Source organism: Rhinopithecus roxellana, chromosome 16 (assembly GCF_007565055.1).
Source record: "Rhinopithecus roxellana isolate Shanxi Qingling chromosome 16, ASM756505v1, whole genome shotgun sequence".
Taxonomy (NCBI): Eukaryota; Metazoa; Chordata; class Mammalia; order Primates; family Cercopithecidae; genus Rhinopithecus; species Rhinopithecus roxellana.
The window spans coordinates 55981736-56005088 of record NC_044564.1 but is presented as its reverse complement, the minus strand read 5'-3'; the positions used below and the strand labels follow the sequence as shown (position 1 = coordinate 56005088).

Sequence of the window (23353 nt, the reverse complement as noted above, 5' to 3'; positions counted from 1 at the left end):
TGTGGGAATTTTAAAAATCATTTTCTATATTTCGAGAAGATCAAACAAGTCTAATTCTTCAAAGCTTATGAGACTGGTTTCACTTCATATTAGATGGTAAACAATCGAGAATGAACGTATATTCACCCTTGTGTCCCCCTCCCCTGACCCCCTTGGCTCACACAGTAAGCAAATAATTTTCAGATAAATCAACTTCTCAGAGCTATGCAATTGTATATACAATGTCCATGTCCATTACAGATGAGAAATGGGTGGATTTAGGGGTTTTGTTAAAAGTATGTTTGCTATAGTGGCAAAATTGAAATGGAAAGCCTAACCTCAACCCAGACAAGTACCTCGGTTCTGTCCCACACCAATTTAAGAACTGAAATACATGATTGACTTACAAAAGTAAACTGACATTTTGTTCTCCCCTGAAAATACCCCAAGGTTAACTTCAGGATCACCTTGCCTAAACCTACAATCAACTTTTTTCATCCTGTAAGAAAATCCACTTACTAAAACAGATTCATGTTCTTTGGGCAGCATGTTCATTCATTTTTTAGATGGAGTTTCACTCTGTTGTCAGGCTGGAATGCAGTGGCGCCATCTTGGCTCACTGCACCCTCTGCCTCCCGGGGTTCAAGCAATTCTCCTGCCTCAGCCTCCCGAGTAACTGGGACTACAGCCACGTGCCACCATGCCCAGCTAATTTTTGTATTTTTGGTAGAGACGGCATTTCACCATGTTGGCCAGGATGGTCTTGATCTCCTGACCTCATGACCCTGCCGCCTCTGCCTCCCAAAGTGCTGGGATTACAGGTGTGAACTACCACGCCCGGACGTTCATTCATTTTTAAAAGGGTAATATGATATGCCAGTCTGAAAGAAGAGGAGGACCTGATTTTCCTAAAGAAAAGTTATAAGAGATTGTGAGCTCATTAGGCAAAATTTGAAAGAGTCCACTTAATGGTATACTTGGAAGAGAATGTTACCCATCTACCTAAGAGTAATAATTTTAAGTCAGTATTATCTTCACTACCACTGAAAAAATGACAGTTAACAGAGAATAAATGGACAGCTATTTGATTAAAAAATTTTTTTATTCAAATATTAATTTTATCAAACGAAACAAGAATCTTTGATGATATTTTGATGTAAAAAAAAGTTTCATTCATGTGTTTGCACTTTCCATGGTTTAATTTGTTTAGGGTAAATTGTCCAACCTGAAATATAAATTATCCCTTTGCTTAGTATACTCTTTATTTCTTAAGAAACCAAAAAAAGGACATTTCATTTGGTAGGATTTAGTTCAAGGATGTCAATTTACTGTTTCTAGTACTAAAGTATGGGTAACTATGTAATTTATGGTCTTTAAGTGCAAATTATGGCATCAGTCAATGGTTCCCAAAACAAACCCAATCACACTTATATACTCAAAACACAGTATTTTCTTTTGCAAGTAAAAATATATAAATCAAGTTTCAAAGAATGTCTTTTCAGTAATTCCTGTTTTAGAAACAAAACCCTTCAAGAATAGTTTACTCAGTTTGTTGATACTTTCTCTCCCACCAGTCTTCAGTCATTAAATACCTCTAACTTAAAGAAGGCAAAATGAAATTCAAAACCATTTGAATGCTTACAGGTAAATCCTGGGAAAGAAGGGAAAATAATTCAAGTAACATTTCTGTGAAACTGGGAATATGGCTCCTGTGTCTGCCCATTCTCTCAATTTGGTAGAAAGGGAAAAATAAGAGCTTGCTTCAGAACAGAACAAAAATAAAAAAATGTCTATGACTAGGTCATGGGTTAAAAAAAAAAAAAGTACAGGCTGACAAACACTACTATGTAAATTAGTCAAACATTTTATTATAGAGTATATATTTATATCAAAAGCACAAAAAGACTTTTATTCTGAAAACCAGGAAGATTGTGATGTTACAGAAGATTCAATAATTCCAGTCCATTTCTAGGGTACTAAGTGTCTGATCACCTCAGTTAAAACAAAATACAAATGAGGCCAAGGTCACAGGTCTGATCACCCTGAGTCCCTTAGCACTATTTGGTTTCTCAAGTTGAGACATATATTCTCAGTCCCAGTTAGCCACCTTCCAAGTGTTTGCTATTAGTCTGAATGGGTACTTAGCCAAAGACTACACCCAAATATAACCAAAGCTCATGTCTAAGTCATAAGATTAACCCTTCAATAATAAGGATAGCATAATTAGCTTTGTTACCTAATTCTACATAAACTAAATCATCAAATATCCTGGCATAATTGAAATGACTTACAGAGGAAGTAGTAAAGCTTGGAAGCATTCTATGGTAACTGAGCTGAAAAACGGGAAATGCCAAATGTTGTAAATGCCGTCATTACCAGTAAGGGTCACCAAATTCTCAGAAATAGGTAATTGGCAGCTCAAGACAGTTAGCACTATAAGATTTCTCTTGCTTTAAAAAAAAATCATTTTTAAGAGTCCTTTTTTAAAAAGCTACATCAAAAAACAAACCAAAAAAAAAAAAAAAATTCAAAAGGCTACATGACAGTGAAACAATAACCACAAATTTAAAAATCAGATTATTATTCCTGTTTGTTCTTACGAGTCATTAGTATTATTTTAAAACTTACTCCCTGAGAGATCCCAGACTATGTTAAGAAAGAGTGAGCTTGAAGTTATTTTTATTTAAAAAGAAAATCTATATTAGCTCATCACTTTTGATATTACTATAACTCTTAAAGTCAGCAGGGTAAAATCAAATTCTAAGGAATATAGTTTTGAGAATCATTTGAGGGTAAATGTAATGTCTATATTAAATTTGTATTATAGTCAAGGATTTAACTGATGGTGCCGAAAGTCAAGTATTTAAGAGTTAAGACTTTTAAAAATTGTACCCCCCAACTTACTTAGTAAAGTAGATTACCAACTACTGATTTATTGCTTTTAATGTGATGAAATACCAGATTTGACAGCTAAATTAGCAGTGGGATACAAGTATGTTTTTATCTTTAATCATTTTTGTAGAATAGGACATGTACATATCCATATAAAAAGAGACTGTAGCAGATGCCTCCCAGAATCAACCAGTTCTTGTAAACATTGCATTTGTGCAGATTTTCATACTTGATTCCAAAATTGAGAACAATAAGATTAAAGGCAAATTTAGTAGCCACAAAAAGTCCAGTTTGACTTCCTGCAACATATGGTACCACTCCTCTTCAGAACAAAACAAAACAAAAAACCTAGCAGCACATTAAAAAAAAGTTTACAAAACATTTCAGTACTCTTTCCCTCCCATCAAAAACCAAACAAAAATAAAGTGCAGCACCCATAAAAGTGTCAAGAAAATAGCCAAGTTCTTCCTTTCTTGTAACAAAATAGCACTTGGCCTCAGCAGTCTTAACCAAATTATACAGTGTCCATCATTTTGGGTTCATCATCTTCTTTATGTACCACTGAGTTTAAGCTGCAGAGAGCTGTATTGATAGAATACTGAAGATAATCTGGATTCTGGGGAAAAAGAAAAGGTGGATTGGGGGGGAGAAAAAACGCATTATAACCAGTTTTATGACAGCACATACATAAATATGCAGTTTCACAGTCCTATTTCTCTGCAGTGTAGTAGAGCAGTAGGAAAGAAGATGGACTTTGGAAAGAGACTTGGGCTGAATTCCAAGAAAATAAAGAAAAAAATAGGATGCTATCACCTATGAGATGTGATAAAAGAATGATACATGTGAAAAACAGAAATGTTAACAAACACCACCTTTCTTCTCCATTTAATCATACAAGGCAAGGCTACAACTTCTATGTGATTATATATACACAGCTACTGATAATTTAAATATGGTTTGAAGTCAGCAATGCATTTTTAAGATTACCATCTAATTATAACAGTAAATACTAAAACTGCAAATCATCCGAATGAAGAAAAAAATTTACTGGGTAAAAATTATGGATATCTTCAGGGTGTACTACGGTTTCACAAAGGTTAAAACAAACTCAGTGAGAAATCTGTACACTTTTGAGAGGTATTTACACCCTTATTTTTTAAACAGAATAAAACCATGGGATTTTTTAAACAAGCATCACTCATAAATGTTATGTCAATTTCAAAAACTGGGAATAGAAAACATAAAATCTTACTCAATAAATGCAAAAATAAAACCATTATTTGTTAAAGCACCATGAATAAGGATATAGCCCTTAAGATCCAGAACTTTAGAAAATTCTTCCCCAATTCAATTTTGTCTACTCAATTGTTCCGAATGTCTGCTAGTTACTTAAGACTTTTACCACTTGTATTACTAGTTTTACTTGTATTTATTTTATTTAATAAACACCAATGAGGACAATAGTCAAACAGGATAGATGTCTTAAACCTCACCATCCAATAGGAGGTTGGGGAGGCAGGGTTTTCTAAAGATCCTCCTAACTACAACACTTTGTGAGATTCCTTTATTCTAAAAGTCAAAAAGCTAGCTGGAGTTTGGATTATTCCCAATCAGGTCTTTATGAAGGAAATAGCAGAGACAACTGACTGAGACGGGACACTCACACTGGGCCTCAGTTTTAATCCTGCCTCTGTTTAGTAAAGCAAGCCTCAAGGAGAACAAAATTCACAATTTAGTAAAATTAAAAGCTAGCCTAAGCCGGGCGCGGTGGCTCAAGCCTGTAATCCCAGCACTTTGGGAGGCCGAGACAGGCGGATCACGAGGTCAGGAGATCGAGACCATCCTGGCTAACATGGTGAAACCCCGTCTCTACTAAAAATACAAAAAACTAGCCGGGCGACCTGGCGGGCGCCTGTAGTCCCAGCTACTCGGGAGGCTGAGGCAGGAGAATGGCGTGAGCCCGGGAGGCGGAGCTTGCGGTGAGCTGAGATCCGGCCACTGCACTCCAGCCTGGGCAGCAGAGCGAGACTCCGTCTCAAAAAAAAAAAAAAAAAAAAAAAAAAGCTAGCCTATAGGATAAACCTAAAGTAACTGTTATTATATCTATATCCAAAAGGCCTTGGATTAGACCTCTCAAAACTAAGGATAGTGAATGGTATTTGGCTTATTTCAAACAATTGCTGTCAATTATTAAAAAAAAGAAATTAAAAGCTAAATGGTTACCCATACTTAAGCTTTATCAAAAATGACCAATATTCTTGCTACGTTGTCTCATTATCCAAAAAAATAGCTTTAAGCCCTTTTTCTGACAATCCAAACCTAATTCTCTGGAAGAGAGCTTACAATTACACTATTAAGACTGGGCTCCAGTTTTCCATGACACAACTTTGAATAACACAATTGGCTGAGGAGATTCTCCAAAACTCATCTACCCATCTTCCTAAGAACTGTAAGATACTATCATACAGAGACTTTAAAAAAATAGAAGGAATCGGTATACCCAACGTAATCTATACTTAAATTTCATTGACTGTCCCATATTTTCATCTAGTAACATTCTCAACACATATGACTCAACAGTCTGTGGTACAGGTGAATAAGCAGTGAAGTATAACAGAAATCCAAAAGTAGAATATTAGATTCATCACTTATTGTGTTGACTTCAGGCAAATTACTTAAGTTCTATGAATTTCAGTTTACTCATCTATAAAAATGAATGAAAATGAATCACAGGGTATTTGAGAAGATTAAATAATATGTGTGAAAGTGCTTTGCAACCTATAAACTGATATAAAAATGAGATGTTATTATGGTAAGATTTTTCTTCCAAACCTCTAAACTGATGATTTGGTCCCTCAAGTGTCCTCTCATTTTATTTCCCTCAATTAGTTGATAATCCTTTCTGCACATGTAGCAAGCATCTAACTGAAATTTTATCCAGCCTTGTATCCTTCAGAAGAACTACATCAGGATGCTCAAATTGCTTACCATAAGGAATTGGTCTCCCACCGTGAGGAGATTAGCCCAGCTTAATTAAATCTGAATAACCCTGATAATATCAGCAATACAAAAGTGTCAGAATTGTATAATTCTAGTCCCCCTATGTCTATAAGGGATGCCTAGCATCTGATATTAGTTGCTATCTAATATGTGTAACAAGGATTTACTTCTCTCAAACCAGAGGAAACTTCTTGATAACAAAGGCTAAGATACTATAATGTGTACCTTTCCCTCTTACGTTTAGAATCAGTTACATCCTTCCAAAGTCTCTTTTTTTCCTTCCCATGCATTATGTGACATTTTAATTGCAAGAGGTTTATATATTGGATTTCATAGTGACTTGGTCCCAGAATTCGCCTGGAAAAACTACTTCCCTATGGGCTATTTCTTAGGAACTGAAGAGAAAAATCATCACTGAATTTAAATAAAATTAAGAGATAATCTGTAGGAAATTTGTAGAGGGAATATTCCTTACATGTCTAACTAAGGGGGAACATTAGTAATTATTTAAAAATCAAACATTTATTTCCATCCTTGAGACTTTTTTTTTTCCCAGGCAGCCTCTAGAGCCAGAGTAGGCTCAGAGACTCCTGAGAATAATATTTTTGACTGGGGTAAATATGATCAATCACTTTCCTTAAAGGACATACATGTAAGTGGAATGGTGAAATTAGTGACATAAGGTCGAGTCATTGAAAATCTCCATTTTTAGCACTTTATGAGGTTTAAAACTAAATATAGGACTCTCCTTGCATTGTCTTTTTGAATAAGACTTTCCTTCTCACAATGTAGGCAACAGATTAAACTGGCTAAAGCTGGTCTTAAAATCTTGGAGCCTGGAAATGAGAGATGACTGGGCTCTATTAAAGTGCTACTAGTAAAATCAAATGGGTAGGAATTACCTAATAACTTAAACTTGTAATCCTAACTAGCATCAGGCAGACCAGTGGTCTGATCACTTCTCCTTTTTGATGTAAATTTTTTCATGCTGCCTATATGACATGGTTTTACCTTGATCAAACCACTGAAGACTTCGAAGAGGCTCAAACAGTTGGCCAATATTACCAGATGCAATATTATCAGCTACATTAATGTGTTCTAAAAATGTTACATCTGGTAGACAATACCAACATTTAACAAGAAAATACTAAATAAACTTAAGCAACAGATGGCACTGGTTCCACCTGCATGTCTACTTTGAAGCTAATTCATCTAAAAAAATCAAAATGGCATAGTTCTAACTCAGGATGAGATGTTTTAAGGAAGTTCCTGAGGGAGCCATCTTGAAGAGTTGATGACTGAGAGGATCAATAGCTAAGATTTGTTCTTAAGAATGGTTAGGTATAACTAATCATTACTACATTAAAAGGAGAGGAAATCTAGTATCTCTAAATACTTAAGAGGTGAGATTCGGTACCAAAACATGGCATGAAGTAAGATTCAACAGTTATCTTCTGAGGCAGGAATATGTAAAATGGTAACACATATTAAAAAAAAAAGTTTGGCAAAATAACAAAAATTATGTGAACTAATATGCTTATAAAATAAATATTTACTTTTCCAACTTACCTGTGGTAAGGATTCTAATAAACCTATAGATCCAACACCAGAATGGGGAACATGATTCTGAACTGTCATAGGATGAAAACTTTGTGATTGAGAATAAAGTCTTACTCTTGACTTGAAAGCTTCAAGTTCATTTTTGAATGCTTCAAAATAACCTTCTTCCTCTGCCTAGAAAAAACAAACAAACAAACAAAAAACAAAGACTGTGTTCTTCAAGATTTCTAGACATAGTCAATTCCAGAAAGCATATAACAGGTTTGAAGTAGAGGAAGTAATGATAAGGTGAATAGTCTAAATATAGAAACCACCACGATCCCTGTCACATTTGTGAAAATTACCTGATTTATAGGAACATTAGTAATTGGTTTGCTCCATATCCTTCTGCTTCACCAAAATAAGCTAATAAAAAACAACCCCTCCTTATACATACGCACACAACTAAAAGAAAAGAAGGCTTTCTCTCTATTTTCCTTGATTTATCTGGATCCTTAACAGGATCCAAAATAGTCCTCGTTTAATCTGTCAAATTCATTCTATCTTCCTCCCACTACCAAACAATCAAGGGATATTCTTAAAACCTTTTAATCCTCCAACAATTAATGAAGGTACACTATTACCTGTTCCTAGTAATTTTCTAACTCTATATTCCCTACTTATAAGAGCTATGAAAACCAAATAGAATTCAACAGTCAACGTCATTATGGAACTATCTTCTTGTTCTAGTTAAGCAAGTACCTTCTTTTCAATATTAGGGAAAGAAAAAGTATGATAACTTAGGTCGAGGGAGTGGAACTCTTAGGCAACTCCCTATTGGCAGCTGCCTCTGTTTATGTTTCTTTTGAATATAGAGAAATGATACAGAGATTTATCCTACCAATAGAATGCAGGCTTTAAGTTCAAGTAGCGGGAGAGATCTTGTCAAATGGATTTTAGGTTGTGTAATCAGGTTAAAACCTGTGGATTACTTATCAGCATCAGCATCTATTGAAATAACGCAGAGAATGTTCTGTGCTGCCATCCTATCTTCTTGTAAATTTAGGAAGAACTTCCTTAATTACATTTTAGCACCTCGCTTTATAAGAACTTGTGTGGACACACAGTATGTCATATCCAAAAGTATTCTTTCTGAAAATTGAGAGGCACAATTGCTGGCCTCACTGCATGCTTAAGGTTTGGGGATTTAGATATAGTGATGACAGATTTTGTATTATTAAGTAATGTGTGGGCCACTTGCTTAATTTCTTTATGCCAATTTCTTCACCCATAAGATAGCAATAGTAATCCTCATAAAATATTATACGAATTTAATGAGTTAATCCATGTAAAGTGCTTAGAATAGTCCCTGGAACAAAGTAAGCATACCATGAAAGTGATTATTTCATAATTTAAAAAAATCATTAAGAATACTATGTTAAGATTGAAGACCAGTGCCCTTCAGTTTTACTTTGTTAAAGTAAATGTCAAACAATATATATGATTTGGCCATGTTCCCTTATTTTATTAAACACCAGTTTAAACACATCCATTAATGTAAGATGAAAAGGAAATTATGTTTTTTACTACTCCTAAGTGTCAAGTAAAAATGCAGAAGAGACGAGGTGTGGTGGCTCATGCCTGTACATTTTGGAAGGTTAAGGCAAGAGGACAGCTTGAGCCCAGAAGTTCGAGACCAGCCTGGGCAATACAGTGAGACCATGTCTCTACAAAAAATTAGCTGGGGATGGTGGCATGTGCCTGTAGTCCCAGCTACCTGGGAATCTAAGACAGGAGGATTGCTTGAGCCCAGGCATTCAAGGCTGCAGTGAGCAATGATTGCACCACTGCACTCTAACCTGAGTGACAGAGCAGGACCTTGTCTCTAAAAACAAACAAAAGTTTAGACTAGTCACCAGAAGCAGCCTAGCTAAAATACCAAGTCGAGCATTTGCTATTAAAGTTCAACTGTTTCAGGAAAACTTCGTGTTTCGGTTGCATTTCAGAAGAGTTTAGGGTATTTAAGTTAGGACTACTGCCACACTGACAGTTTTTTAAAATATACAAATAATAATTTTATGTTTATAAAAGGAAATGTTCATTGTAGTACATGAAAAAGAAAATGGAAATTATTTATAATTCCACCACACAAGTATAACCAAAGTTAAACTTTTGGTATATTTCCTTTTAACTTCTAATTGTATATGTTTGAATATATCCTATGTGCAGAAGAGCATGTAAAAGACATACGCACAGTTTATTCAGCAACACCCCCACTATGTGCCCGTAGAAATTAGGAAATAGATCATTACTAGTATCCTAGAAACCAGTTCCCAAGAGCATTTCCCCTCCCTCCCTGAGGTTATCATTATTGTAACTTTTGTCTTCTTAATTATTCCTTTACTGCTTATATATGCATCCTTCAACAATATATTATTTAGTTCTGCCTGTTATTAAAAAAATACTTTATAAAAAAATACAAAATAAGAACGTTGATACTAGATATAGCCATTTAGTATCTATCTAAACAGATACATCACTCTGTGGTTTGTTTGATTCACTCTCTTGTTTTCCATCCATGCTGATATTGGCTAGTATTTTACAGAATGAATATACAGGTCACATATCTGAAATGCTTGGCACCAGAAGTTTTTCAGATTGTGAATTTTTTCAGATATGGGAATATTTGCATTATACCTACCAGTTGAACATCTCTAAATTGAAAACACAAAATCTGTGAGTATTTCCTTTGAGTGTCCTGTCAATGCTCAAAAAGTTTCGGATTTTGGAGCATTATGGATTTTGGATTAGGAATACTCAACCTATACCACAATTTATTCATTGTTCCCAGGTTTTTGCTATTATGAACAATCTACTATAAACATTACGGCAATCTAGTACATATGTGTAAGAGTTTCTCTAGAGCAGCAGTTCTCTTTACGTCTTGAAAATTACTGAGGACCCTAAAGAGCTTCTGTTTATGTGAGTTATATCTGTCAGTATTTACTGTTAGACATGAAAACTGAGGAATTTTAAAAACATTAACTAAAAATAACAATGACAAACTCATTACACTACCATTAATAACATTTTAATTTAAAAAAAATTGTTTTCCAAAACAAAAAAATTTAGTGAGAAGAGAGCTGCTTTTTCTTTTTCCTTCAATTTTTCTAAATCTAATGTCTGGCTTTACAGAAGATGGCTAGATTCTCATATTTGTACTTCCTCATTAATCTCTATTGTACACTACTGAGAGAATGAAAATGAAAAAAATAACATCTTGATATTATTGTGAAAATAGTTTGGACAGAGAACCTCCTGAAAAGGTCATGAAGCCCCTTGGGGTTCCTGGACCACACCTTGAGAATCTACTCTCTAGGGTGTATACACCTAGGAGAATTTCTGGATGTTAAGGCAGGCACTTGTTCAACTTTACTAGGAAATTCTGTAAAGTGGTTGTTCCAATTTATACTTCCACTAGCAGTGAATGCAAATTCTTATTGCTCTACTTCTTGGGCAGCTTTTAAATTACTGCAAATCTTGTGAGTGTGAAAGGGTACTTAATCTTTCTAGACATCTATTTTTCCTCAACATGGCCAACATCATCTAATATGTACTGCTTCCTGTGAATTTATAGCATAAGCATGTCTGCAGCTCATTACAAATGTTCCATAAATATAATTTTAAAGGGTACATAACATTCTATGTACCATGGGTATTTTTAACTATTCCCTTAATTGCTGAATTTTTAGGTTGCTTCCTATTTTTTCTTTATAAAAGTCTGATTTCTCATTAAACTGCTGAGTTCTACACATGAAGAATCCTGTATTATTTTGCTCAATAATGCATCCTGAGCATCTGAAACAGCTGTGCTTTGCATTAGGCACTTAACATTTACTGAATGAATTAATGATAGAACACAAGTTTCCTGAATATACACATTCATTTAAATGGGTCTCAATTTCATATACATGCTGTAGTACAGCCTCTTATATAGCTCTTTTAAGTTTAAATTAGCAAGAAATTAGCAATATAAATTTCCTTTTCACAAGAAGATCTACAGAATTTAGCCTGTGGCATCCTGCTTGGATGCCTTCTATTGATATGAATAGAACAAAGAGGTCTCAGCTGGGACCAAATCTTCCCATTTATCATATCAAATAATTACTTACTTTGGCTTTCTGGAAAAATAAACGAAAACACCCTCTTGGATCCACATTACAGTTTTTGGCCATTTCCATAATAAACTGCATTACAACAGCTTGATGTGCTATTTGTTCCATTAAAGCCCCTTTCTGAAAAAGATTTAAATGATATAAGAAACAAATATATTAATATATTTAATTGGCATACTGATTCAAATTTTGAATTTTTAGAATATTTTTGATTTTACTCTCTTTAGTTATAAGTCAAATACTTTACAAACATATAAAGAATATATCTTAGTTTTTATTATTATTATTATTATTATTTGTATGTGGACCAGAATAACTAAAGGAAGACCATGCTGTGAACTTGATTTAATACCATGATTACTGTCTGGATTTTTAAAATACGACTTTCAAATTAGTTTGAAAAGGATTATAGCAATATGAAAACAAGAGAGATAGGGGTGGAGTGGCAGAGAAAGCATAGTGGAAAAGTTTCTGTATGCTAACTGAAACAACAACAACAACAAAATCTCACATTAAACTCAAGTAGATCTGAAAGCAAAAAATGGTAATTTCATCTAATGACCTTCCTGCTTTCTTTTAAAGAGTCCTTAATGTAGAAAACAAAACAAAACAAAACATCAATAAAGTATGAAATCAGATTTCCACTAAGGTTCCCAGAAACTCAAGGTTCACATAATAATACCTTCTCAGCTTCTAGGTGAAAACACCATAAAATAAGATATTTAGCAGTTTCTTCACATACAAGGTATGGATGGTCAGACAAAAATCTCTGACTATCATCCCATCGACTCAACATACCTGTAAAAAAAAGAATTGAACCATAAGTGTCAAATATTTTCTTTCTTCCTATAAGGGAAGAAATACCAACAATTCTTAATTCATTAATCTCTCAATAGTATTTTTAAATGATTCTCTTTAAAGACAATTCATATTACCAGAGCAACAGACTATGGTAAAAGAGCAAGTGAGGGACAATACTCTTTAAAGCAACACTTAGTAGACTGGAAAAAGCTCCTAAAATTCACAGAAAGTTTTATTTCAGATAATTAATCAGGCCAGAGTGGCCAGTTCAATATTAAAAAGTCCTGCATCCACGAATGCCTGCAGTCTTGGGCAAATTGAGAGTTAATTATGTAAGCCATTTACTCATGACGTCTTTTATAAACAAAGTCGTTTAAAAATTAGTTAAGCGTATTTGAAAATGGTTGTCATTTTGTTTCAAGATGTCAAAGAAATCCAAATACTATTTAAGTTATATCTACACTTTTATCTCAATTAGTAGGAAATTTGGTCAAAGTCAATACCACCAAGAAATCACGGAACCAGCAAAGTGTTGACTTTTTAATGTTGTCTCTACTAAAAATAGAAAAATTAGCTGGGCATGGTGGCAGGCGCCAATGATCCAGCTACTTGGAAGGCTGAGGCACAAGGATTGCTTAAACCCAGAAGGCGGAGGTTGCAGCGAGCCGAGATTGCACCACTGCACTCCAGCCTGGGCGACAGAGCAAGAGACTCTGTCTCAAAGGAGATAAGCTGGACATGGTGGCACATGCTTGTAATCTCAGCACTTTTGGAGTCTGAGGCCAGAGGAATGGTGGAGTCCAGGAGTTGCAGGCCAACCTTGGCAACACAGTAAGACCCTGTCTCTACAGAAAAAGTTTAAAAATTAGCTGGGCATAGTAGTGTGCATCTGCAGTCCCAGCTACTTGGGAGGCTGAGGGGGCAGGATCACCTGGGAACCTAGGAGCTGGAGGCTGCAGAAGGTATGATGGAACCACTGTGCTCCAGCTTGGGCAATACCGTGAGACCCCATCTCTTAAAAGGACTTAAAAAAAAAAAAAGGATAAAGACTGTAGCATTTTCTCATAAGACTATTCTAAGCTTTATAAAGTTATTTCCCCAATGCTTTGCATATAATGATTAGGTCATTTGAAGTTCTGAGAAACAGAATGATTATGGAAGTTACTTAAAACTACTTCTTAAAGTATGAAGAATATTGCCAGGCATGGTGTAATCCCCACTATTTGGGAGGCTGAGGTGAGAGGACAACTTGAGCCCAGATGTTGGAGGCTGCAGTGAGCTATGACCTCACCACTGCACTTCAGCCTGGGTGACAGAGCAAAACCCTATCTTTTAAAAAAGTCTAATGATTGCTGGGACTCAGATTTAAAGAAAGCACAATCCTTATTTCTTACACTTGAACCCATAAAGTAAATCCTATGAAGCAGTTTTGCCTTAGCTTTCTTACACTTCTGGAGAGGTAATATTTTCAACTCTATCTACCATCCACGATAAAGCATTGCTCCTCTTGTTTACTTCTTCATGGCAGCATTGTGACTCCCTGAAATAACAAAAGCTTTATCCATTCTGGTTTATTTTGCAGGAAGGATGACATGAAAGGGTTCCTGACACTTGGAGCTATGGGGAAGGGTATCACTAAATGTTAATTTTTTTTTTCTTTTTGTTGAGACGGAGTCTCGCTGTGTTGCCCAGGCTGGAGTGCAGTGACACGATCTCAGCTCACTGCAACCTCCGCGTCCCAGGTTCAAGTGATTCTCCTGCCTCAGCCTCCTGAGAAGCTGACATTACAGGTATGTGCCACCACGCCCAGTTAATTTTTGTACTTTTAGTAGAGACAGGGTTTCACCATGTTGGTCAGGCTGGTCTCGAACTCCTAACTTCATGATCCACCCGCCTCAGCCTCCCAAAGTGCTGAGATTACAGGCGTGAGTCACCACTCCCGGTCAAATGTTAGTATTTTTTAACTACCTATTTAATACCTGAGACAAATTAACACTTGACATTGAAAATACATTTTTTTAAAATCTGAGAAATACTATCACTTGATTTCAAAAATGCACATTGAATTAGTATGAAATTGATAAGTTCAGTTACAGGTAGTTGATACAGACCTTTGTGGAAAGTGTGGAATTTTATGAACAAAACAAAGACAGGTGGGGCGCAGTAGCTCACACCTGTAATCCCAGCGCTTTGGGAGGCTGAGGCAGGAGAATCACCTGAGCACAGGAGTTTTATGTCAGTCTAGGCAACAAAATGAGACCTTATCTCTACACAAAAAGACAATTAGCCAGGTGTGGCGTAGTACACCTGTAGTCCCAGCTGCTTGGGAGGCTGGGGCAGGAGGATTGCTTGAGCCTAGGAAATTGAGGCTGAAGTAGCTATGATCTTGTAACTGTAATCCAGCCTGGTGACAGAAAAAGACTCTGTCTCAAAAAATAAACACAAAGAGAATCAACAACTCAGTGGAACAGCATATACCTCAAATTACTGACATTATTTTGGAATTTGTAAACAAACTTGTATACAAATGGAGAGTAACAATTTAAGATGGTGGCTGAGAACACAGACTAGAGCTAAATGGCCCAGGTTCAAATATTGGCCTCACCATTTTACTATCGTGGGCAAGTCCCTTTATAGGCCTCCATTTAATCATCTGTAAAATAGGGCTGAAAACAGTACCTAACTCAGGATTTTTGTGACAATTAAATGCTATTAATTCATATAAAGCACTTAGAACAGGGCCTGAGACATAGTAAATACTCGATAAATAATAAACACCCATTAAAAATATTTAGCTAATCCTTTGGTTAAGGATAATACAGTCATTTTAAACTAGCCAAACAATTTATCTGAATGCTTGGAAAACCTCACTTTGATAAGTTTAGATATTTTAATCATATGCTTTAACCTATGTATTTCCCTAGTGAACATCTAAATCTCAATCCATCATCAACCTTCATATGCCACCTGATTCCTAAAATGGTCCTGAAATACACATGTCCTTATTACTGATTTCCCTTTCCTCTTTCATTATACTTGTAGAATTATTAATTAATTTATTTATTTATCTTGAGAGACAGGGTATTCCTCTGTTGCCTAGGCTGGAGTACGCTGGTGCAATCACAACTCATTGCAGCCTCAACCTCCCGGGCTCAAGAGATCCTCCCACCTCAGCCTCTGCAGTAGCTGATAAGCCACCACACCCAACTAATTTTTTTTTTTTTGGTAGAGATGAGGTTTCACTGTGTTGCCCAGGCTGGTCTTGAACCCCTGGGCTCAAGTTATCCTCCAGTCTCAGTTTCTCAGAGTGCTGGGATTACAAGCATGACCACCATACCAGGCTTAGAATTTTAACAAACTACACTAATTCATTTTAATGTCCATGTGTACTAAAAATCTCCCAGCTAGTTTGTGAATTACTTGAGGAAAGCTGTATGATCATTTCCCATATTCCTAAACTCCAGATCTCCTATATTTCCAATCATCTACCACCATATGCATTTCTACTGATATGCCTGCACATATAATCCATCTTACTTGAAACCAAACCCATACTTGTCTCTCTGCCATCCTACAGTGCTTCCTAGGCTCCATGTTACCAAATCAAGCGTTCTAGAAATTTCTCTGATATTTCCATTTCTCCCACATCAAATTGATTACCAATTCCTGTGGTTATACTACTACGATCAGTTAATATGGTGAATCACATTAATGAGTTTTCTAACATTAAGCCATTTTGAATTCTTAGGATAAACTCTTTGAAACTTTTTTTTCGCATTATAAAAATAAAGTTTATTTATTGTGAAGAATTTTTAAAATCCAGAAAATAAAAGTTATCTGTAATTCTACCACAAGACATTATTGTTAACATTTTGATGTATTTCCTTCCAGGCATATTTTTGAATGACTTTTTAAAAAAACAAAATTAAGGCCGGGCGTGGTGGCTCACACCTATAATCCCAGCACTTTGAGAGGCTGAGGCAGGCGGATCATCTGAGGTCAGGAGTTCAAGACCAACCTGGCCAAAATGGTGAAACCCCATCTCTACTAAAAATACAAAAATTAGCCAGCGTGGTGGCAGGTGCCTGTAATCCCAGCTACTTGGGAGGCTGAGGCAAAAGAATCGCTTGAACCCAGGAGGCGGAGGCTGCAGTGAGCAGAGATCACACCACTGCACTCCAGCCTGGGGGACAAGAGCGAGATTTCCTCTCAAAAAAAAAAAAAAATTAAAATCATATACATTTTCTATTCACTTCACTTCATATGTAAGAATGCTTTATATTAAATGTTTTTCAAAAATAAGATATTGATATGCTTTTTAAAAGCAATAAACAATTACATTGAAGAGGTTGTAAATACTCATAGTCAGTACAAATGAAAAAAATCCTATCATAGTATTTGCGCAAATGTTTATAGCTCTTGGTAAAATTTCCAGTGACAACATCCTACACAGATTAAAAAAAGCTGAATCACAGCTAACTTTGGCTAAAACTGAAGATGATGTGCTCTGAAAATTAGATGACTCAAAAAGCAGCTCTGATGATCATAAAGCCAGTGATGTCAAACATGCATATAACTTTGAATATAACGGTTGTAAAATGTAAGACATAAAAGGCTTTCTTTCTAAATTAATATTTTATATTTATAAAATCTGAATTACCTATATTAATAAACTAAATACAAATGTAGAGGAAAAAATCAGATTTCAATGCTTTATACTATTCCATGATATACTGTACCATTTACCATTAGGTGGTAAATTCTACCTAATTGTAAGGGTAAAAGCAGCACAAGAAAGGTAGTCAACAAACTGTATAAGGGAAAAGCTAGGAAAAACTCTGAAGAATATAAGCACAAATAAGACCACAGAGAAGCACTGGTGGGAAGGCCCTATAGCCCTACACAGCCCCCACACACACCAGGCCGATGTCATCCAAGAGTCTGGAATGCAATCCAAGTCCAGAAAGCCTCCAACTGGAAGCTTTAATTACATCTCCTATTGCAGATGTGTTTAAAAGAGTATACCAGAAGCCATTATCCTAAGCAAACTCACACAGGAACAGAAAACCAAATACCGCATGTTCTCACCTATGTGGGAGCTAAATGATGAGAATACACGCACACATACAGGAAAACAACGCACACTGCAGCTTACTGAAGGGCGGAGGGTGGGAGGATCAGGAAAAACAACTACTGGATACTAGGCTTAATACCTGGATGATGAAATAATCTGTACAACAAATCCCCAAGACACACGTTTACCTATGTAACAAACCTGCACATCCTGCACACGTACCCCTGAACTTAAAACAAAAGTTAAACAACAACAAAAAACCAAAATAAAGGAGTATACCAATATAGTCATCATTTGGTAAGCTTTCTTCTTTCATCACAATAAGCATACATCAGAAATCTTCCATCAAGCAGGTATAGCCACAAATTTTCACTGTCTTGTCTCACACCTCTATCAATTCAGTGCCATAATTCAGTCCACAGGGATTTTTATTATTTTATAATTCCCCATGACTACAAGTTGGTCCACTCTCCACTGATGGAACTTGGTAAAGCAGAAATTGCAGGTATTCCAGGTCCCTTGTTAAGATATATCTATTCCAGAGTGGGAAATAAAACACATGAAAATTTTGGGAGCCTACTACCTTAGCAACATTCCTGGGGATCCAATGTGCTGTGGCAAGTAATACATCTCCTCTGAAGTTAAAGTCAATATGCATTTCCAGTAAAAAACAGGCACAATGTGACTCGGGGAATGGCTATTGGTCTGGTTGGGTGTGAAAACAGCAAGGTTCTGGTATTTATTACAAGATAGTATATTGGAAGTTCGTAACACATAATGGCAAAATGATTGCTTATTAATCACCTGTGGATGTTAAGTCAGTTTTTTCCTCAACTATCTCATTATTTGCACAACAGTTTTATAAATTCAGGGGTCATGGTGGCACAAGTTTGTGATTATGCATAGATTTGACAGTGTAGACTTTCCCCATCAAGGATGTTCTAGTATCCTAATCCAGTTTAGCCACTGAATACCTAATTTGCCAGTAGGAAAAAACATCAAAATCTCACTATGGCACAATGCACTGCAGAGATGAGCCAGCCATCAAGTAGCAGGTTGATTACCTTGGCCCCACTTCATCTCAGAGGGACTGGTAATTTCTCACTTGAACTATCCCACTCTAGATGTGGAAGTGCCCTCCCTCCTTGCCATGCTTCTAATCAGTAATACATCTGTAGTCTTACTAAATGAATTATTCACCATACCACATTATTTTTTGACCCAGAAACTCATTTTACAGCAAAAGAAATGCAGACTGTAGGGTTCATGAAATTCACTGTTCTCATAACGAACATTACTACCCAGAAGCAGGTTTTATAAAACGCTGAAGATACATAGCGCCAGATGGGTTACAACACTTTGTGATATTTGGATATTTTCCTACACAAAATTGCTTCTGAACAAGGCAGTCAGCTTACAGCAAAAGTGAAAGAACTGTTTCTCATTTACTAGGTTTCTCGTGGCTTCAAAGCAACCAACTTTCAGAGTGCCAGCTGGGTGAAAACACCTTGAGGAATGTTGTTTCACCAGATGCAGTACATGCTCTGAAAGAGCAATCAGTATGGTACTATTTTTCCTTCAACAGAAAAACATGGGCCTAGAAAGCAAGCACTGTAGGCGGGAGTGGCAATTCACATATCACAACTAAGATTCATGTGCAAATTTCTTGCCTTCTATCCTTGTGACTCAAGGCTCTGCTCATTTCAAAATTTTACTATCTGTCCAAGGGAGGCCTGTGTATTCATTTTTTTTTCTATTATAAATAATACACATTGATGATATGTAGAAAAACTTTGTCTTTATTTCTTCAAGTACTGTTCTTTTAGTTAAATACAGTCTTTTTTCTTTATTTAAAATGAAAAGTATGAGCAAAGTGAATATTTTATGAATAAATTACATAAAAGGAAGGGAAAACATTGAAAGTAATATTTATTGTATTGACATAATTGAAGCATAAATGAAATTCAAAAAATTTTGAGTAAATAAACACCAATAGGAAAAAGATTTCAAAATGCCATTTAAAAAGTTCATGACTATATTACAAATAAAAACCATGTTTACTAAATTAACATACTACTTGGAATTTAAAAAAAAAAGTTTTTACTTTGGAATTAAAAAAAAAGTTTTAAACCTTAACTCCTAACATTTCCCAGCAGCATTTTCATGCCAGCGGTATCATGCTGCCTATAATTCTCAGAACGCACCATGCTGTTTCCTAACTGCCCGTCTCATGCTGTTGCTGTTGGCTTGCCTCCCTTATACATGAAAAACTCTTATCTGTTCCTCAAAATCAAGCTCAGATGCTGGCTTCTCTGGGAAGCCTTCACTTGTATCAAACCCCCTCTTACCCTTTTTCCCCAATAGAAAAAGCCTATTTTTCAGTTCTTTATATATACATTTCTATTACTATATTTATCTGAGTAACAGTTCAAGGATCTGCCTGAATTATAAAGCATCATATCCAAAACCTGAAAAAAAATGAATAATCTTTTAACCATAAGATAATCAGATTCCAAGGAAGCAAAGAGGAAAAAGAAAAAAGCAAAGACTAGTTGGGAAATGGAAAGAGGCTATGGAATATATAAAGTTGTCTTAGAAGGTAGTACTATATAATAATACTTTTGCTTGTCTTTACCATTTGGTTTGCTCTGTCAATTAATTTTATTTATAACCAAAAAAATTTCTAAAACAAGATCTATACAGCTGTGCCAGAAGTAGCTACAAAATTGGAGTTTGCTACTTTTCTTTTTGGCTTTTTATAAGTCCGTTTTTTACACAAGTACATATGATACTAAATATTACAAAGAAGGAAACCCAAGTAGTAGACTTACCAAAATGTCTGATTTTTTGCTCATATTTTTGCATAAATGATTCTGATTTATCTTCATCCTCTGTGTCTTTTCTTTTATCTTGATTAATAAAACTCTAAGAAAAAATTTTAGAAATTTAAATCAGATTTTAAATTCTAATTGCATCTTGTTTCTCAGATACTGAATACCTAGCAATTCTTCTTGTAGACAATATCTGTGGTATAGTATCATACTGATATTACATGATTAAATTCATCTGTTAAACTATTTTTAAAAATTAAAATTTTCTTGTATGGGAGTCTTATTAATTTTGTTTAAAATGATGTATGAGGCCGGGTGTGGTGGCTCACGCCTGTAATCCCAGCACTTTGGGAGGCCGAGGCGGGCGGATCATGAAGTCAGGAGTTGGAGATCAGCCTGGCCAACATACTGAAACCCCGTCTCTACTAAAAATACAAAAATAGCTGGGCATGGTGGCAGGTGCCTGTAATCCCAGCTACTCGGGAAGCTGAGGCAGGAGAATGGCGTGGATCCAGGAGGCAGAGGTTGTAGTGAGCTGAGATCACACCATTGCACTCCAGCCCGGGCGACAGAGCAACACTCTGTCTCACAAAAAAATACCTATGATATATGTGTGGATATAGGTTTATCTTGGAAATCATGCAGAAAAACAACTGAATTACCCTTTTTGGTAAGCTGAATTTCCCAATTAAAAGCAGGTATAGAAACATCCTTTATATTTTACATGAATAATTTACTTGTGCATTATTTAATTCTTATAAGTATTTGCAACTCTTGCCTAATCTTTCGAGTTCTTGCTGGAAATAAACTCAGAAATTCAAAGCACATAGAGAATAAACTATATTTACTATAAATTCTTTAAGACATAAACCAGAAATAGACCATTGTTGTTGCGTGTCTTTTTTTTGTTTCTTTAAGATGGGGTCTTGCTCTGTCACCCAGGCTGGAGTACAGTGGCACAATCATAACTCACTGCAGCCTCAACCTCTTGGAGTCAAGTGATCCTCCCACCTTAGCCTCCAGAGTAGCTGGGACTACAGGCGTGAGCCACCATACCCAGATAATTTTTAAATTTTTTGTAGAGACGAGGTCTTGCTATGTTGCCCAGGCTGGTCTTGAACTCCTTGGTTCACGCAATCCCTTCACCTTGGCCTTCCAACGTGCTGGTATTATAGGCATAAGCCACTGTGCCTGGCCCTTTGTTGCATTTCTAATAAACTTCTTAGAAGAGACCAAACAGTTTGATTTTTAAAGTCAAGTACAAATTTCTATTAAGGAAGTACTTATTTTCAGTTAAATAAGTCATAAAATATACCAAGAATAAAGTTTGTATCTAGCTAGAAAAACTGGCAGAAGTTTCTTAGAACATTCTGTGATCGTATTTATACCCTGTTGTCATCACTGCCAAAAATAAAAATTGCAAACTAGATCACTGCCAGTTTGTAATCAGGAAGCACTCAAAAGTTTACATATTTCAAAATAAAAGATTTTTTCATTATACAGTCTGCCATCTAGACCAGCACTGTCCAATAGAAATACAATCCAAGTTGCAAATGTAATTTAAAGTTTTCTATTAGCCACGTTAAAAAGCAAAAAGAAACAGATGACATTAATAAATTATTTTATTTATCCTAACATATCCAACCTATTATTTCAACATGTAAGCAATACAAAACAATTATTAATATTTTACTTTTTTTGGCACTAAGTCATTGGAATCCGGTGTGTATTTTACACTTACAGCACATCTCAATTCAGACTAGCCACATTTCAAGCACTCAATAGCACATGTGGCTAGTGGCTATCAAGTTGGATAGTGCAGATCTAGACCAGTCCTCTCAAGTCTCAAGCTCCCAGACAAAACCAGTGTAGGATTTTGAGCAAATGACTGGAACATAAAGATAGTCCTAATTAATTTGTGAGATAAATGTAGGCTGTCTTAGAACCTAAGTTTAAAGAAATAATTAAAAGCAGCGACAAAATGAAAATATTTTCTTTGTGACCACTGTGTTAAAGAAGAGACATCAACTTTACAAAACAAGAAATATTACTTTGAACATTCCTTCTGGAAGAAAAAGATTATTTTAAATAGTTTTGGGATATAAATGCAGAACAGAAAATAACACTTAAGATGTACCCCTTAAAACAATATATACAGATATAGCAAATGACTCAGATAAAGAATGATCCCATTGTGGAGGGGGAGAAAAAGTATATATAAATTAGTAGAGGCACAGAGAAAGTCGAGAAAGATATGACTCACTGTTAAAGTAATGATAGGGCTAGTGGCGAGGTGTGTTACTGACTGCTGGTCCAGGGAAAGGCAATTTAAAAAGCTCATGAGAGTAGGTGAAAGCAGATGCCAAGAGGACAATTAACAAGTAGGTTATGTGCTGAGAAGTCTAAAAAATAATAATGGTTAAAGATAAGGTTCATTGTGGACTTAGACAAGAATGACCAGTCTCTCCCTGAAACTTGAGGGTGAAGTACAAATATAAAGAAGTATCACTTTACAAATTAGTAGAAAATGACTGAATTTCATTGCCCCATAGGTTACAGACTGAAGATTTAAATACTTTTTTCCTAGGTTCTACATTTCATATATTCAAAGGATTGTGGACTACACAAATGTATCTATTTGTTAAAATTTTATACTTAAGATTTGTGCATCTCAAAGTATATAAATCTTACCCAAAATTTAAACAAGAAATAACAATAAAATGCAGGAATGGGTGTAGGCGAAGGTATAGATGAAATGAGAATGGCAGAATGATGACAGTTATTGATGTGGACTGGTGGGGTTTATCTGTTCACTTTGTGTATGTTGAAATTTTCCACGATGAAAGGGCTGAAAACAGGTCTAAAGTCCAAATTCACTCCTAGATGATACATCCATGGGCTAATTAAGGAAATGATGACACTTGAAGGCCTCTTTCTCCCTATTCTCTGCATATTTCAGGCCTAAGGAACACTCATAGTGGATAACATACAAAATCCACCTTTGTGGTAAAGCTAAAAGCTTTCAGCTCTGTGAACTGTGTTTCCTTCAGCCATTATGGGAT

At 35.6% G+C, this 23353-nt stretch overlaps 1 protein-coding gene across 1 annotated transcript in view; it reads right to left on the bottom strand.

Annotated features, from left to right (window-relative positions):
• Positions 1-1820: 1820 nt before the first annotated feature.
• The window catches only part of CDC37L1 (cell division cycle 37 like 1), a 28267-nt gene continuing 6734 nt past the window's right edge, over positions 1821-23353 (bottom strand). Inside the window, exons 3-7 of the mRNA XM_010389136.2 lie at positions 20292-20385; positions 12268-12383; positions 11583-11705; positions 7441-7605; positions 1821-3487 (exon numbers count right to left, since the gene is read on the bottom strand). Of these exons, the coding sequence (XP_010387438.1) occupies positions 3386-3487; positions 7441-7605; positions 11583-11705; positions 12268-12383; positions 20292-20385 (600 nt within the window). The 3' untranslated portion in view covers positions 1821-3385. The remainder of the gene's footprint in view (positions 3488-7440; positions 7606-11582; positions 11706-12267; positions 12384-20291; positions 20386-23353) is intronic.